Consider the following 16065-nt stretch of genomic DNA (forward strand, 5'->3'; position numbering starts at 1 on the left):
TTCAGACCTGGCACCCTCGCTCAGACCAGACGCTACTGATACCAGCAGCATTATCAAGGCTTCTGAAGCAGCAGCCATTCAAACTAGACAGTGAACCCATCACTGAACGATACAGATAATCGCTGCCTTTAGCACTTGCCAAATGGAATACAAACACATTTAGATACTTTGCTCTTTTATTTATTTGCAACTTCGAAACAACAACACGTACTCTGCTAAAGTGAGAGGAAGAAGAAACCTTATTAAAAGGCTTTTGCTCTGACTGAATTTTGAGGAAAGGGAGGAGGAAAACCTTCTTCCTATTTTGCCATGGTATGTTGCAGTCTACCAATAACTTACATCAAAATAAAACAGTTCCCAGTCTGTTGGACATTCCATTAACTGGAAAACCATCTAATCTATTCTAAAGGGCTGCTCTCCACGTTCATACTATATGATTGTTTTTGACTTACGTACCTGCAAATATCACCATCCACTCCACTGATAGGAGTTTCTGTGCACTCCCCGTTGTCTATAGCCCACTGCTGTCCAGCTCCGCAGCAGCTCTCAATCAGTTCCTTTGTAGAACCTGTACAAAACATACACAGTGAATATTTGGTGTGGAACGTACCGTCTTTGGCTCTGCTTTCTTAGTTGAGAAGATATTTTAAATGACAACTGGTCAGGATTTTTAGACATTTTATTTAATCCTATGCAAAATAATTTCCTTTATATATATATATAATATCAAAGAATTGTATGATAGGAAACAGAGAGTTCTCAGCAAGTGGCTGTCTGCTCACTGACTCCATTTGAATCAACTGAATTTGGCCTTAATCAACCTCAGAGTGTCCAAGCTCAAGCCAAACTGTACTCAGCTGTGCTCTTAGAAGACAGAAATCCAAGTTATTTAGAGTAGAAACTTGCATTCATTCTTACGTGGAAGTGTATCATTAATATTATTTATGCTAAAATCCACTGGACTGGATTTTAATCTTCAGTTTTACAGCAGTGTAACCCTCCTCACTGCAGAAGAATAACTTGGCCAATGGCCATTATCATAACATAATTCTTAACATGCTGGAATTGTATGCTTACTACTGTAAGAGATATTTTTAGTAGCAGGTGGAATACTTAGCTATATATCATACCTTGTAGATTCATTCTACTAGTGGCAGATATGGAATCACCAGCCCTCTGCCCCAGAAACATGACAAATGATAGAAAGAAAACATTGATACCAGCAGTACCTTGGTGGAATGATCACCTGCTCATGTCTTTCAGTGTAGCATTAGAAAAACAAGAGAGTTTTAAATAGAAGAAAAGACATAACTGTCCTGTAGACAAGACAATCCCTGATGCATTGAAAAAATAGACTGAAAAATGTTGTTTGGCCAGCTCCAACCCAGAGCACATGGCCCCACTTCCCACATCCCAAACTTTGGGAGCAGTCATGCACTGTTGGGTATGAATACAGTAAAGTGATTCCTTTCAGAGAGACAGGAGCTGTGCTATAAATGCTTCAGGGCTGTGATTTCACAGTATTGATATATATGTCAGTACACATAATAATGACAGTGCTTCAGACTCACAGGCAGTGGCATCGTGCTGACGAGTTGGAGCAGTGCCTGCTCCCTTCCATCTGAAGTGTTCTAATTCCTTTAAAATCCATTTATATGGAGACAAGTGCATGCTATTAACCCTCCCAGGCCTGTCTCTGGCATGGATTGTTACCATGAAGAAGAACCAAGACAAAAGCACCCTGAAGTTGTGCCTGAAGTTGAGATGTAGATGTGTGATCACAATGGACCTTGTGTAGATCCATATTGCTCCTTGACCAACACCCAGCAACCCACTCTGCAGAACAGTGTAATTCCAAGGTCATCCCTCAGCCTCTTTTTAGGTAAATCTCTCCCAAATCAGTTCTGTCTACAGTGGCAGAGCAGGCCTCTTTGCCTACAAGGGTTTGGGGAAAAATGCCCCTGCTACAGACTGGCTACAGGATATCAAGAATAAGGGGTTTAAATGATGTGTAGTTTTATCTCCTTAAGAAATTTGGTACTTCTGCAAATAACAGAAACCTCCTCAATGAAAAACTATTTCTTTGTAAGTTAAGAGACAGTATTACATCTTGGAAACTGTGAAGTTTTTGTCATCAGCATGGCTTGCTCTAGAAAAAGCTAGAAAAATTAAATATATATTCAAAATACAATGCTTGCTATCACAACATGTCTATATGTGAGAAACCACCTTAGAAAACTGTATCTAAGGGGAAAAAAAATGGGAAAGAAAAAGAAAGTATGCATGCTGTATTACCAGTTGAGATCTTGTGGGAGAAAAATGAGCAAGTTGCATTTCCTTTGGCATGCTTTGATGCCTGTGGGGTTCATTTTGCACATACTGTAGCTGTGCCCTAATAGCTCTGAGCACAATGGAGCAGAGCAGCTCTGAGCACTCCAGTTGCCAGATGGAGCCCCATTGGGGATGGTCTCGCCATATGCCTATGCCACAGCACTAAGGATGAGCAGGGTGAGAGGAGCTCAGGGCTGGACCTGAGCTGCCTGTGGAGGTGAGGGACTCTGCATGGCTGTTGCTTGGTGCTCTGCTTCTGCTGAGCAGTGGGGCCCAAGAACCTCCCTTCCAACAAGGAGCCCACTAGTGTGCAGATGGGGACAGTAAGTGATCCCAATCTATACTTCTTGGGTTTGGGCTAAAAATATTTGCATTTTTTAATTACAGTTTCCAATGAGAAAGGAAAATGGTCTGTGGAAAATAACTGTTTGTCACTAACTCCAATGGATGGAACAGCAGTAGTCTCATGGCCCAGAGCAGCAAACATTGTACCACCTACTGCCTAACCCTTCAGTATGTTTTGGCAGTAAATCAACCAACAGAAACTCCAGAAAAGTACTTATCAGTTTGAACAATGGACAAGAGGCAGGCTTGTTCTTCCAGGAAGAAGAAACAGTGCTTTTTTTGTGCCCACAAACTCCAATCATGATATTCCATGTGCTTACACGGAGAAGTGAGGAGGCACAAAATAATTCCTGTACAGGGATCCCGAGTCTTGAGGGGGAAATGAGGCTGCACCACACATTTTTCTAAGTTCTACCTTGTTTTCTAGAAGGTTTAGGGGGAGAGACAACCCAAAGCAGACACAATGCTGTCTCTGAGGGTCTTGAAATCTGTGTTACATGTACGAGGAGCTATATGACACGAGAAGGATGATATCTGCACTCAGAGTAGGCAGAAAATACAGCTGGTACCAGATAATTACAAAATGTTACCACAGAACAGTTTTTCAACACAGTTTTAATTCAATCCCTGGAGGAAACACCATTAATTTTACCAAGTGTTGAAACACATTCATAGCTACAGTGTTGCTAGTTTAAGAACACAGCAGAATTACTAATACTGCAGTATTCTACTTGATTTATAATTCAAATAAAAATGAGCTACTCATTCCTCACTAAAGATTCAATATCAGATTGCCTCATTGAAGTGCCATACTATTAAGCAGTCATATTTACAAAATATATTGCCTCTTGTTATGATCTTGCGAATAATTAAATCTAGAATGCAGTTATCATAAAATGAACAAGCTATTGCATTTCATCTCAATCAAGAATTTAAAAAACCGAATGATTCATAATAGATCTTGCAGTCATTAGCATGGATTTATGAGAGTTTGATTGTACAGTAGTCAGAACAAATATACACAACCAGATACACACATAAGACTGAAGATCACAAATGCTGGTTGGAAACTTTCAGCTGTACGTATAACAGACTTTAAAATACCTAAAAGTTTGATGGGAGCTTTGTTTATTTGGGGCTTTCATGATTTAGAAGTAGATTTGCATCTCTCATGCAAAGCAAATTCATTTGAGAAAACCATCATTCTGAATATTTGCTATACTGTGTGCATTTTCAAGTCATTTAAGAAGATACCCCTTAACAGATAATTTACTATTTATGAATTTCTTCACTGGAAAAAAAAGTAATTTATTTCAGGCCGCACTGCAACATGGCATCATGTCTCCTCACTCGTTTTCAATTTACTAACTTATCTTCTGCAATTATCATTCTACATCACTTTAAAGATATGAGACTAAAGCACATTTTGGCCTAATCTCAAAACACTGTGCATTGCCTTTTAGAGACATTTATAATTTAATGCAAATATTTACAGAAACGTTTCTCCCTCCAAAGAATTTTAACTCATCCATCTCTGTGCCTTAAAATGTCATGCCGTCCCAGCCCCCAGCCCCAACCTGATAAGCAGTGGGATGGCTTCCTACTGACTTGGGGTCATATTAAGGTTTTCTATACCCACACAGCTTTTCTGTGCTGCTTTCAAGGAAGCACATCTTCAATTCAGAAAAAATCTGGCATATGTGCTTTTTAAAGAAGTTTCACTAAAGATTAAACATTACACTGAGGAAAACACACAGTTAAAGGTATTTTTTTCCCCACATGGTGAACCACACATTTGTTAGAATAGTAAAGCAGACAAAAGAGATTTTCAAGAGACATTCTCCACCAAATTTTATTCCCCAGTATTAACAAACCATGCTCCATGAACTGTGAAACATCAACCAGCTGTATGGCTGATCAAGCAGGACAAGAATACTTCAGCTTTTTTTCTCCAGAGCTTTTTTGACCTTAAATCAAAGTTTCAGTGATTTCAGCTTCACCTAAATTTCCACTCAGAGCATTAACACAATTTAACACCTCTGATTTCTTCCATTCTCACTTGGGTTTCACAGAACATTTGCACCAATGAGTGACTCCAGACACATAGATACCTATTCTTTCAGAAATGCATAGACTCACTGGCTGAGCTATTACTACATTCTTATTCACCATTTCCCTACTCCAAATGGTGCCCTTTTTGTCTACTCAGCACAAGGCAGATGAGCTTAGGTTTTCTGCTTTTCCTCATGGCAGATGAACCTTCATAGCTTTTCTTCACAATCACACCAACCAATTCATCCACCTCTCCCCTCAAAAGCAGTACACGCGTTACACTTTGGCTATCAGCTTTAACATTACCCAGATTTCATTCATTTAAAATAAACAATGATTTCCCTCCCTACTAAAAACAACTGTAAAAACCATAACACATTAAAGAGCCTTAGATAATAATTTTTGCCAACAGAGAGACCCAGATAATCATACATACTGCAGGAAACAAATGAAATAAGGAAATCAGTTTGTGCACAAGGATTAATTTTGATGTAGAGCCTTCCAGAAAATAAGGCACTCAATGAGCACACGTCTTCATTTTGAAGGACCTCATTGCTCATCCAGACAGGAAGCTGACAGCCACGGCTCTCAAGATGAAAAGAACTGTTGAAAAATCAACTGCACAAACTGCCTGTGTGCAGAGAAGGGATAAACCAGCCCCAGCTGCATCACCTGCAGCAGGCCAAGGGAACAGCTCAGCTGCTGGGCACAGGCAGTGGGTCTGTCCAGTGACACCCATGGCTTCCCAAGTGGCAAGGCACGAAGTCTGGCTCCTGATTCACTGGAGTACAGCACCAGCATTTATTAACATCTTATTTGGTGTAAAAGCTCATCTGGTGGGATAGATTGCCCCTAGTCATTGTCACTAACCAGAAATGAGTGCAGAAAGAACCAAAATATCCTTAGCTCAGAACAGGAGTGGTTCCCACCACCTTTACATCAGCACATGTGGCTGAGGAGGGAATCAAAGCACAGTGCTGCTTTTCCTGCCTAGGCAATGCTCAGGGCTTGTTTCCCTCTTCATTATTAACATTAAAAGATAAAAGTGCAGAGACTTTTATAGCTTTATGTCTATCTTCCCTTTTAAAGGAAAGAATATCTATAGACCTGTGCATACATATCACAAGAACTATTTGCTTGCACAGGAGAAATAAGGCATAGTTATTTCCTTACCAAATAGTTTTCTGAGAACATAAATTCATGTATTACAGCAAATAATGAAGAACTTCAGACAACAATGATTAACTTCAAGCAGCTTTTCAAATACTGAAAAATATCTGTTTGCAGTGGGACTTTTATCTGCTCCAACTTCTTCCTCATTTAAAGATTAAATAAATTAAAAAATGTACTCTAAGCTTCACCTCCTAATAGGTTGTCATTTCTTATCTTATCAGTAGTTTGAGAGACTTCATTAAATTCCCTCATTGAATTTCACCATTTGGTTGTGCGGTATAACATGTTCTTCTCTTGATTTATCTGAGACAGCTAAGAAGACGTTTTAATGAGGAAAGGTAAAGTGGAGAAGAACATTTATCTTGGCAAAAAATAGGGGAGGGAGGGAAGGGTGACAACACAGCCCCAAATCCAGCTGCTTTCACTTGAAACTGAACTATCACTTACATCATGAGGACTGGTTAAGCTTTCTTCAGGACCAGTTCCCAGATACATTAGCATATGGGCCATTCTGTGCAGGTCACTGCAGGCTCCTTAAAGTGACTCAGTGTTCAGGACTTGACTCTAAATCTTACTGAAATGAAAGTTGCTCCTGAGCATTTCCATGACCAAACCCTCAGTTAGCTCATTGCTGGGGAGGAGGTCTAACCCACCTGTGCTCATTAGGCTTTCAGGCTCCTCTCACTGCAAATAACGAATAAAGCCAATTGCAAGAAAAATATAGTCTGAGCCAAGAGATCAACACAGATCTCATGGCTTCAGTCTGGTACCTGATCCCTCCCTCCTCTTTTCCAACATCCTCTTCCATTCCTACTGGGCTCAACTTGCCATGCCATCACCACAGCAACACAAGTGATGCTCGTCACACTTGCAGCAATCTGCCTTCATTTTGAACTTCATACAGCAAAGCATTTTTCTGCCTTTTCCTACTTCCTCTTCAGTCACCTGTGTCTCTTTAGAAATCCTTCCCACCATCCACTCATGTTCCCGTTATATCACCTTCACTCCCTGGGAGGCATCTGCTTTCCATTTCAATCTGAAAATGCTCTGTTTCCAACATTATTCTTTTTTCATAAATTCCTTATGCTGGCTTACTTGGCAAAATACGAGGAGTTGTGTCTGCCCAAAGGCACAATGAAAAACTGGATAAAACAAACTGAACGTTCTCATTTTACTATGTACTGTACAATACAGACATACATCAACATAACCTCAGCCAGGATTGTTTGGCAGATTTTGTTCGAAGTGTGAATGAAGAGCAACCTTATATTCCCTCTGGCTTTAGTTCTGGATAATCCTAGTAAGTCAAAACTTGCATTACCTGTGCCAGAGGTCAGATAATTTAGACTATGTTTGGTCTTTAATGTTTCCATGACAGCACTCTTTATTAGCTCCAGGTTGAAAGGGGGAGGGGTCCCAAAAAACCCAGCTTTAGGCTTTCCTCATCAGTTAAAAATTTAAAACAATTTCTTTCTGCCTTTAAAAATCTGACTTATTTGGATCTGTCTTTCTGTCATTGAACTTAAAGTGCAGCAGCTCATACACAATCATCCTTCTATTAGCTACTACAATAACTCAAAGGAGTCATAATGTATCTTGCCCTTCGGCATAGCCTTGGCTGTATTTACCTCCTCAACGTCTTTTCCCCAGATATTGCACAGAGTATATCTGTGCTGTCTGTTAGCCTTCAAAAGAGCTGGGAATATGGAAAGCCTGGTCCTGATTATTACTGCAATTCCTATATAGCGAATTTTATCCTGGGGCAAAGAATGCTCTTTGCATGTTCCTTTTGGTGGCTAAGTAGCCTCCTTCCTTCAAAGCCAGCATTTCCACCAGCTTAAATTTAAAATGAAGAGGTGTAGAACTAACCAGGGGATGCAGTCAGGGACACACTGCCAGAGCACTTGGGAAACTTGGGTAGGATCATTCAATCTGCTGCAACTCCCACATTAAGTGACAAAGAACACATTTGAAAGTGCATTAGTTACAGATTGTCCTGAGGTTGAAAAAAATAAATTACGGGGGGAAAAAATGCCCCTTATGTTTTTTAAATTAAAAATAATAATAATAATAATTTAAAAAGCAAATAAAGAAGCAAACGGATGTGTGTGTTGGGTTTTTATTTCAGGTTATGCTCCCTCCTACTTATGTGTTAAAATCATTTATGTCATCAAGCAACTATTAAAACCCTCATGCTGGGATTGTAGGGACAGCCATCCATCAAGACATGCTGATGCATGAGTTTATAAGAGTGTAACAGTGAGAAAGGTCTGGGGCCTATGGACTGGGAACACTGACCAAGGACAAACCAAACTGCTTTGCTGTTTTGGAGTTCAGTTCCCAAAAACTGCCAGCAAAGCTCAATTGCAAAGAGCTAATGTACAAGGGAACTCATTACAGAGTCACACAAGGCCAAACCCACAGGCACTCATCTTTCGTGATGCAGTTGTAAGCCGTCAGGTAGTTGTGTTCTGTAAAGCAAACACCCCAAGCAGATAACCACTGCTTTATCAGCTTTGATCAGTACAGCATGGGCTTTGAATACACACTGAGCTGCATTGTAGGAGACCCTATGCTGAAATTGTTCACCATAAGCACTCTTAAGATTATTTTGTGGAAACAAGGACAAAATTTTCTCTCTTCACGACCAACTCATGTGAAGAAGAAAAAAAATGAAGTCTATCATTGAAGCCATTCACTGTGAATTGAATGCTCATCTCTATTAAGAACCACGCTGAAACAAACCGGGGAGATGCATTCACTGACTCATCACCAGCTGCTGGTGTCAGCTCATTTTCTCCGCTACATTTTTCAATACAACTTTGAAAGTAACTTAATAAAGTACATTAACAGCAGATACAGCAGGCCCAGCCAAGCAGCCTTGCACACCTTGCTAAGGTTAGAAACAGTGAGATTATATGTTTCAGGAGTCTCCCTGCTCCCCCTGAAACACATCCCCCCTCCATCTCTCTTTGAACACGTCTGAGGATTACTCACCAAAAAATTCAGAACGTAGAAGTAAGGAAACCACTGAGTTTCTAATTAGTGCATAGGGATCCTTAGACTGAGCAGAAGAGTTGTAGGGCTCCAGCCTTCCTTATTTGGGTATCCTGCTGTACTCCTTGCTAGTCCTTGTCAGGTTTATAATTATAAATCAGATTGTTTGTTTATTTTATGGTGTTCTGAAGAGCTCTCTCATTTCCTTTGGCTTTTCTTTATGAAGTTCTGCAATCAGTGTTTGTGCAAGAATTTCAGCAATAATGATGGCAGCCCAGGGCATTTCCTGGATTAATGATGGGCTGGAAGAGCTGATGGCCCACGGTTCTGCCTTGATCCATTAACCCCAAAGAGGTTTAAATTCTCCAGGAAGCACTCTGTGCCAGAGCAGTTATTGCAATGGAAATATAGCAGGATATTTTTGTCAACAACATAACAAACTTCCTTTTATCCCCCACAAATGGAGGAGGAAGTATTAATTTGGATGGGTGAATAATGATGTTTGGAATCTTTCATGGGAATTCAGCAGCCTCCAGCAGGAAGTGCATTGGGAAATTTCTCTTTTGCCATGCAATGTGTGTCAGAACCGGAGACAGTCAGAAGCAAGATTTTTAGACATTAAAGATCTGGGGTTTTCAAGTTATAAATGAAGCACCTTATTTGATATTGCTGTTATGATTTTATAGAGGAGTTACTGAGTGACTCATTTTGATCATCTCCAGCCTAAGTGACCTCCTTCCTCTCCCTGGTGCAGACCTGCGTGTCCTCACTGGAGCCTTTGGCCATCACATACCAAACGAAATGCAGTGACACAGACAGTTTAAGTCCCTCTTGTCAAAAAGTAATGCCTCCCAGATCACACACAGAACTCACATTTTTTGTTTCACCTCCATTTTGCTGATTAAAATGAGCAAGTTGCGCTTCTTTCTGCTCATCAAGAAAAAAGATACCGCTGTATATTTGCAAACATTGCTCCTGAAGTCACCTTGAAATAAGGTCACTATTACTGCAAGCTGTGGCAAAAGTGGATGTTTTCACTTAAGTCTATAGGGTTTTGACCAGCACCCACGGCAGCCTACAGGACATATCCGATCTTTATTAAAAGGAGAGCACAACGCCCTTGAATATGCAGCACGACTATACTCATGCCTATTTTATAGCAAGTCCTTAGTTCTATAGCACTGATAAAGCTTATCGACATGGTGAATGAAGCCCTTTGCTGACTCAAGTCCTGTACAAGGCACAGTGGGAACAAGTATGACAGTGCTTCCTACAGGGAACATTCAACAAGTTAACATCTGTCTCCTTCAAAGCATGAAATAATCATAAGAATGCTGTGAATTGATTAGCATTTCATTAGCTGACAGCTTCTATCTGTCCCTCCAGAAACTATTTCTTCAGCAGACTCAGCATTTTATGTATTCTGTGAGCTGTAGATATAACTGCAACGCTTTTCCTTTTGGAGATTTTACATGCACATTGATTTAAACAAGCACAAACACAGCTGGAAAGGCTCTAGCTTGGCCATACAGCCAGTACAGAGCTGAGATCCTGGCCAGCCAAGCAGGGCTGGGTGCTGCAGCAGTACTGGAGCAGGCTCAGCACCCTGCACACAGCACCTGAGATGGCCGCAAGTTAACTCTCAGCTGGAACTCCATCCCCTGCAATGGACTCTGGCTACACTTCCTACTTGGAAACTATGGACTGCAGCCAATTTTAAAGGAATTTACATTCCTGAACATACTTTACTTTGGAACCAGAGTTGAAGAGAGAGAAACGGGACTGACTTGTGAAGAGCTCTGTGATTTAAATGTGTTTTGGAACATTCTAATTCTAACGAAGGGTGGAGGAGCCTCCTCATCTCTCCCACAAAGACTCTTTACAGTTATTGTAAGAGACATTCAGAACAGAGAGAAAAAGAGAGTATTAAAAAAGAAGGCAGAACTTCACATACTGCTTCATCTATACATTTCCAAAATACCGGGTTTGTTACTTGTACACACAGAAGTAACGAGTCAAGTGTTCATTTTCTTTCCTTTCTAATATTCAAACCCGAGCTGAGAAAGCAACATCCATGTACAGACAGCAATAGTTCAGGCTGACAAAACACAAGCTAGATAAGGGAGGAGATAATGGAGAGCAGAAGTAGCTGAAAATCAGAGCAGGGGAGTAGTCTTAATGGTCTGTTCAAAGATGAAATTACAGCTGAATGATAACATTACGATGGTTCAATTTTGGAAATTATTGTCCATTTTTCTCATTCTAGTCAGCCTACTAATAGGTAACAGTAGGTGTACAGTCTTAGTTCTGTACCAGAGGCTGTCGGCTATGCAATCTATACAAAGCACTTAGTAGTGATAGAAACCTCCTAGGGGAGCATGTAAGAAAGGAACTAAGTGGCTGTAAACTGAAAGCCAGAAAAATCTGAGCATAGTTGCAAATGGAAAATAACTTGCTGAGTCATAACCCAAGAAACAGGGATCCAAGGGGTTGAAACATCAGGCTCTTTGGGGCTTAGAGATCATGGAGCAGCACCAAATCATGCAAGTCCGCATAGACAAGCACAATGCTGAGGAAGATAAGGATCCCTTGATCCCTTACAATATTCTTTGAATTCTGGTGGTTGTTAGCTTAACAACTGTGCTCCATTAGCTGAGTTAGCCAATAGCTCCAAATGAGACATAGCACATTTATAGTCTGAGGCTGCATGATGTTGATGCAGAGTCAAGCTTTGTGGTGTTTGCACGTGTTTCAAATAAAAGGTTTTCTCTCACTTCTCTACAGTTCTTGGTGGCTAAATAATTTCTAAGGAAAATGGCTACAATCCTTACATCTTCACTTAGAAGCCCATTTTTTTTCTGGATGAAGGAAAAATATACTCACAGCCCAATAAAACATAAGTAATATCTTCATGTAATCCCAGTAATTACTTCATACAAAGCTTCTTGTATGCTGAGGAGCTACAAGTGTGATCACGGTAACCACTGACATCATTAAAAGCAAGTTATATAGTCTGCCTTCACTCTAATGGTGGCTCCGCAGCCTGAGCTTGGTCTCAAGTGTGTGGTTACCACCTTGACTGTGCTTCAGTCATCCAGCTGCATTACCACCCTTGGAATCAAAGGGATGTATTTATAACCCGCACAGAGACCAAAAATCACTAGGCAGGTATTTTCTTCAGTGCTTTCAGTTCCTGCATCAATACACTTCCTGCAAAACAGATTCTCTAAACAAGGTCAGAGCACCAGAAGACGAATGAAAGATAAACTCACCCCCTCCCATTCTTTTAATAGAACCAGGACAAGAAGAGAAACATCTTAGTGCTGAGTTCTCATATGCTGTCTAGGCACACTGGCTGTACTATTTATACACACTGACATCATTCTGTGTGAGGCACTATAACGCAGACTTTTAATTCTGTAGCTGACAAACTGATTTATTTTGTTAGTTATGTACATGAAGGTACTCAGCAAAAAATAGCTCTTTTACAAACTACCCCATAGAAGAAGTGCTCTGCACATAATAGCAGGTTTCTCAGACACTTGTAAATGATGACTTCTCTCTGAGGTCTAATCTGCTTTTCCTTGCATTTGCCAATTACACCTTTATATGCTGTGTCTGCAGTCTCAAATGGATGTGAAATAAAGCTTAAAAGCCAAATACAACACTACAGAGTATCCAAAGGAAATCCATAGCACTCAGGAAGGTGCCAGCAGCATCCCCTCACATTCTCTTCCTCATCTTCCTTGGGAGATGCAATTTCCCACCAACTTCTCATCCTCAGAAAGGCTTATGAGGAACCAAGCAGCACACCCCGCACACCCCAGAGGGGATCCTGGTGGCAGGAAAGGAGGTGAGGTCCTGTGGCAAGGACCGTCCTCACCATCAGAAGACCCCAGCTCACATTAAAACTCAGTAAATCAACAAGCCCAGTATCTGACTAACTTGTGTGAGCAGAAATCCTCTCGTACAGAGCTCAGCAGGGAGCACCAATGGGAGCAACACGCAGCACAGTGCAGAATGGGACAGCACGTTCTTGGCAGTGGCTGGTCACCAGCCAGATCCCTCCTCCAGCAAGGAATGTATCTTTTCTTCATCAAGGGAGAAGTTCAGCTTTGAACTTGCTGCTTCTCCCAGAGGACAAGCACTTGTTAGCAGCCAGCTGTTTCCTAATCACTGGGAGACATCAGCTTGGACATATTACAAGCACCAAGCAGGGCTGAGAGGCAGTGAATTGTTCCCCCTGGCCATGCAGTTGGAAATATGGGATCAAATTCAGACTTCTGGGGTGGATTTGCCAATGTGGGTAAACCTGCCACTAAGAGGTGTGGAAAGAAGATGGGTCCTTCAGCTTCAGCAAGGTTAGGACCACCAACAGAGTTTATTGGCAAGGCTGCTTTCAGGGAGGCGTTGTTTGTTTTAAAATTCAAGTTAAATGTGTTGCAACCACATTATAATGAAAGATTGGCTATGGGGCAAAAGGCAGCAAGAAAGCTCTTGGGAACATCAGTTTTCTAGGCACTTTGTTACAAATTCAGCTTTTGTTAACAGAAAAGCACCATCCACACTTCCAGGTTGCTCTCTCCAACCTTCTTGCCTCACCCACATTACACTGGCAAAGGCAGTACTGTGCAGCCAACTGTGACCACAAGCTGAGTGCCACTCACATGGCATGGTACCAAGCAGATAAGAGTACTGGCAGCCCAGCTGCAGGGACACAAGGAACTACAGCACCAGTCCCCTACAACACTAAGCAATGCCATCTGAGCCCAGCTGATTTCCTTTAGCTCTTACCCAGGAAGGTTTCTACCTTTCACTGCTGGTTTTCATCTCTGAGTTCCTTAGTCTTTGCTGACTGCATACATACTTCCTATTTTATTTGACCCTCTTTCCTTATCTCTCTGAAAATACTATTGTTTTTTCAGTGTCTTTTTGGAAACACTACAACAGAAAATAAAATAAAATCTCTCCCCTTCTATGTCAGGACCCAAAACAAATAACCAACGAGCAAACCCTCAATTACTGACATTATGTTGATGGGGCACCACACTGCTTACATGATCCATCTGCCCCCCTCAGCCCTTAGTCACTCTGTACCCTTTTGCACATTCACTCCCTGACTCACCAAAGCTGTCGATTTCAGTCAAGGTTCCCAGTGCTTGGAGTGCTCAATGTGCTTTTAGCCCTGAGCTCATTTCCAGCAGGTATGGAGGGGAAGGTATGGGAAGAGGTAATCCATCACACTGCTGGCAGCACCGGCATGCGCTGTGCCCCTCTGCACCACTGCTGTGCACAGCAGCCTCAAACCAATGGATGAAACGAAAGCGATCTGATACTTGCACTGAATCCATACAATTGGAAAAGATTTTATTCCGGTGCAGCAGTTCACTGATTTAATACCACTTCTAACCTCGTGCACATGAACTGACTGGCACTATGACCGAGTGAATAACATTTCAAGAAGTTGAAAGAACATGGAAAACCGCGTTAACAGCTTTCATGCATTCATAATGATTTGAAGATTACTTACATTTGCAGCATATGAAGTATAAAGCAAAACCATCTGACATGGCATGACAATTTGTTATTTAAGGCTAATTACTTCCCCACACCATCCTCTGTTAAACTAATAATTAGTGCAACTCTATGCACTCGATTTGCAGATTATAGTTATCCAGAGGGGAAGCAATCTTAAACATTGAAGGAAGTGAAAAGAAACCTTCTGAATACAATTTTGCTTTCTACCTTCTCTTCCTCTCTCAATATTACCGTTGCTGAATTGCCTAGGATGAGGGAAACTTTCGTCTCACAGCTTCCCAAGGCTTTGTGTCAATCTACATCTAAGACAAAAAGTTGGATGACATCAGCTGTCATTGAGAATCAGTGATTAAAAAAAAGATTTACAAACATCTGTACGATGAGATCGGCACATAAAGCAAACAAGCAAACACAAAAAACAACTGCAAAGGAGAAGAATGCATTGACATTTAAACCCCAAAGATTACATTAATTCCCAAGAGCCAACATCTGGCTTCAAACGACCTCAGCCCAAGAGCAGCAAGAGCCCAAATTGCCCAATTCTCTGCCAACAACTTACAGATCAATCTCAAACAGTAATGGTGCCGGCAGGTAAGACTTTCTAAATGCTATTTCCATGGAATAGTTCCAAAGCACTTCATGTTTAAGAAGCCAATTAAATTTGATATGCTTTCTTGACATCCAGTGATATTTGCTAAAAAGAAAGACTTAACATTTTTAACTCTTGAGGTAATGTTTTCACAATCCAGGCCAACATATGAAAACAAGTTATAAGCTGAGTTTGTGAACCATATTGCCAGCACTGTCTACTCAACTGTTGCAGGAATGTAAGTGATCCAAAACTTGTCAGGGCTATACCTGCAATCAGCAATTTAAAAATGATTCCTGATTATAACGACAGTCATAACCCAGCAAGCATTCCCACTGCAATCTGTCCATGTTCTCAGCAACTATTTGTATTTAACTTTTAAGGTCGGCCTGACCTGACACCAACTAGAATGACTTCCAGCTGAGGATACTTCCCCTTCAATAAAGCCATAAATTTGAATCCTATCAGTCTAACCCACAATAATCACTCTTTATCTATAATCTTGACATTCTTCCCAATGCCTTAAGAATGGCTTTATTCGCTAGAATGAGGCATTGCTCCCATTCATGAAGTTGTACGTAGCATGGTTGAGGTCATCTTAATTTTGTCTTCATTGCTCACATGACTCTTCTTTTGTTACCTCAGTGAAACAAATAGGTCCATCACACATCACATTCCCACAATGTTCTTGGTTGTTTTTTTTTTTTAAGATGCAGAATCCCAGCTAACAGCTTTATTTTGTTCTGTTTTTAACCATCTTAAAGAGGTCTTTTTCTTTTAATAGTGGCAGTCTCCACTTCCCAGAGCTACAGCAATACGAATCCCCCTCCTACCTTCCACTCATAAAGAAAAGATCATCTAATTTATTTATTTTTTTAACTGAAAAAAACACATTCATTTTCTTCTTATAACTTGCAGGGTTTAAGGAAACTATGCTAAAGTGATCATGATAAAAGATAACTCAGTGAGTGAGGTTAACATCTCCCAGTTCTGGCAACAGCTCCTCCAACAAGACTCCTCTAACAAGAAGGCAAAACATT

The 16065-nt window shown here is 40.9% G+C and overlaps 1 protein-coding gene across 3 annotated transcripts in view; it reads right to left on the minus strand.

The window, feature by feature from the left end:
- Positions 1–16065, minus strand: part of FBLN2 (fibulin 2) — an 89233-nt gene that overhangs the window by 26408 nt on the left and 46760 nt on the right. For all 3 annotated transcript variants that reach the window (XM_072347561.1, XM_072347560.1, XM_072347562.1), the window contains exon 3: positions 457–568. In XM_072347561.1, coding sequence (XP_072203662.1) covers positions 457–568 — 112 coding nt within the window. The remainder of the gene's footprint in view (positions 1–456; positions 569–16065) is intronic.

The sequence above is a fragment of the Excalfactoria chinensis genome, chromosome 12, assembly GCF_039878825.1.
Source record: "Excalfactoria chinensis isolate bCotChi1 chromosome 12, bCotChi1.hap2, whole genome shotgun sequence".
Lineage (NCBI taxonomy): Eukaryota > Metazoa > Chordata > Aves > Galliformes > Phasianidae > Excalfactoria > Excalfactoria chinensis.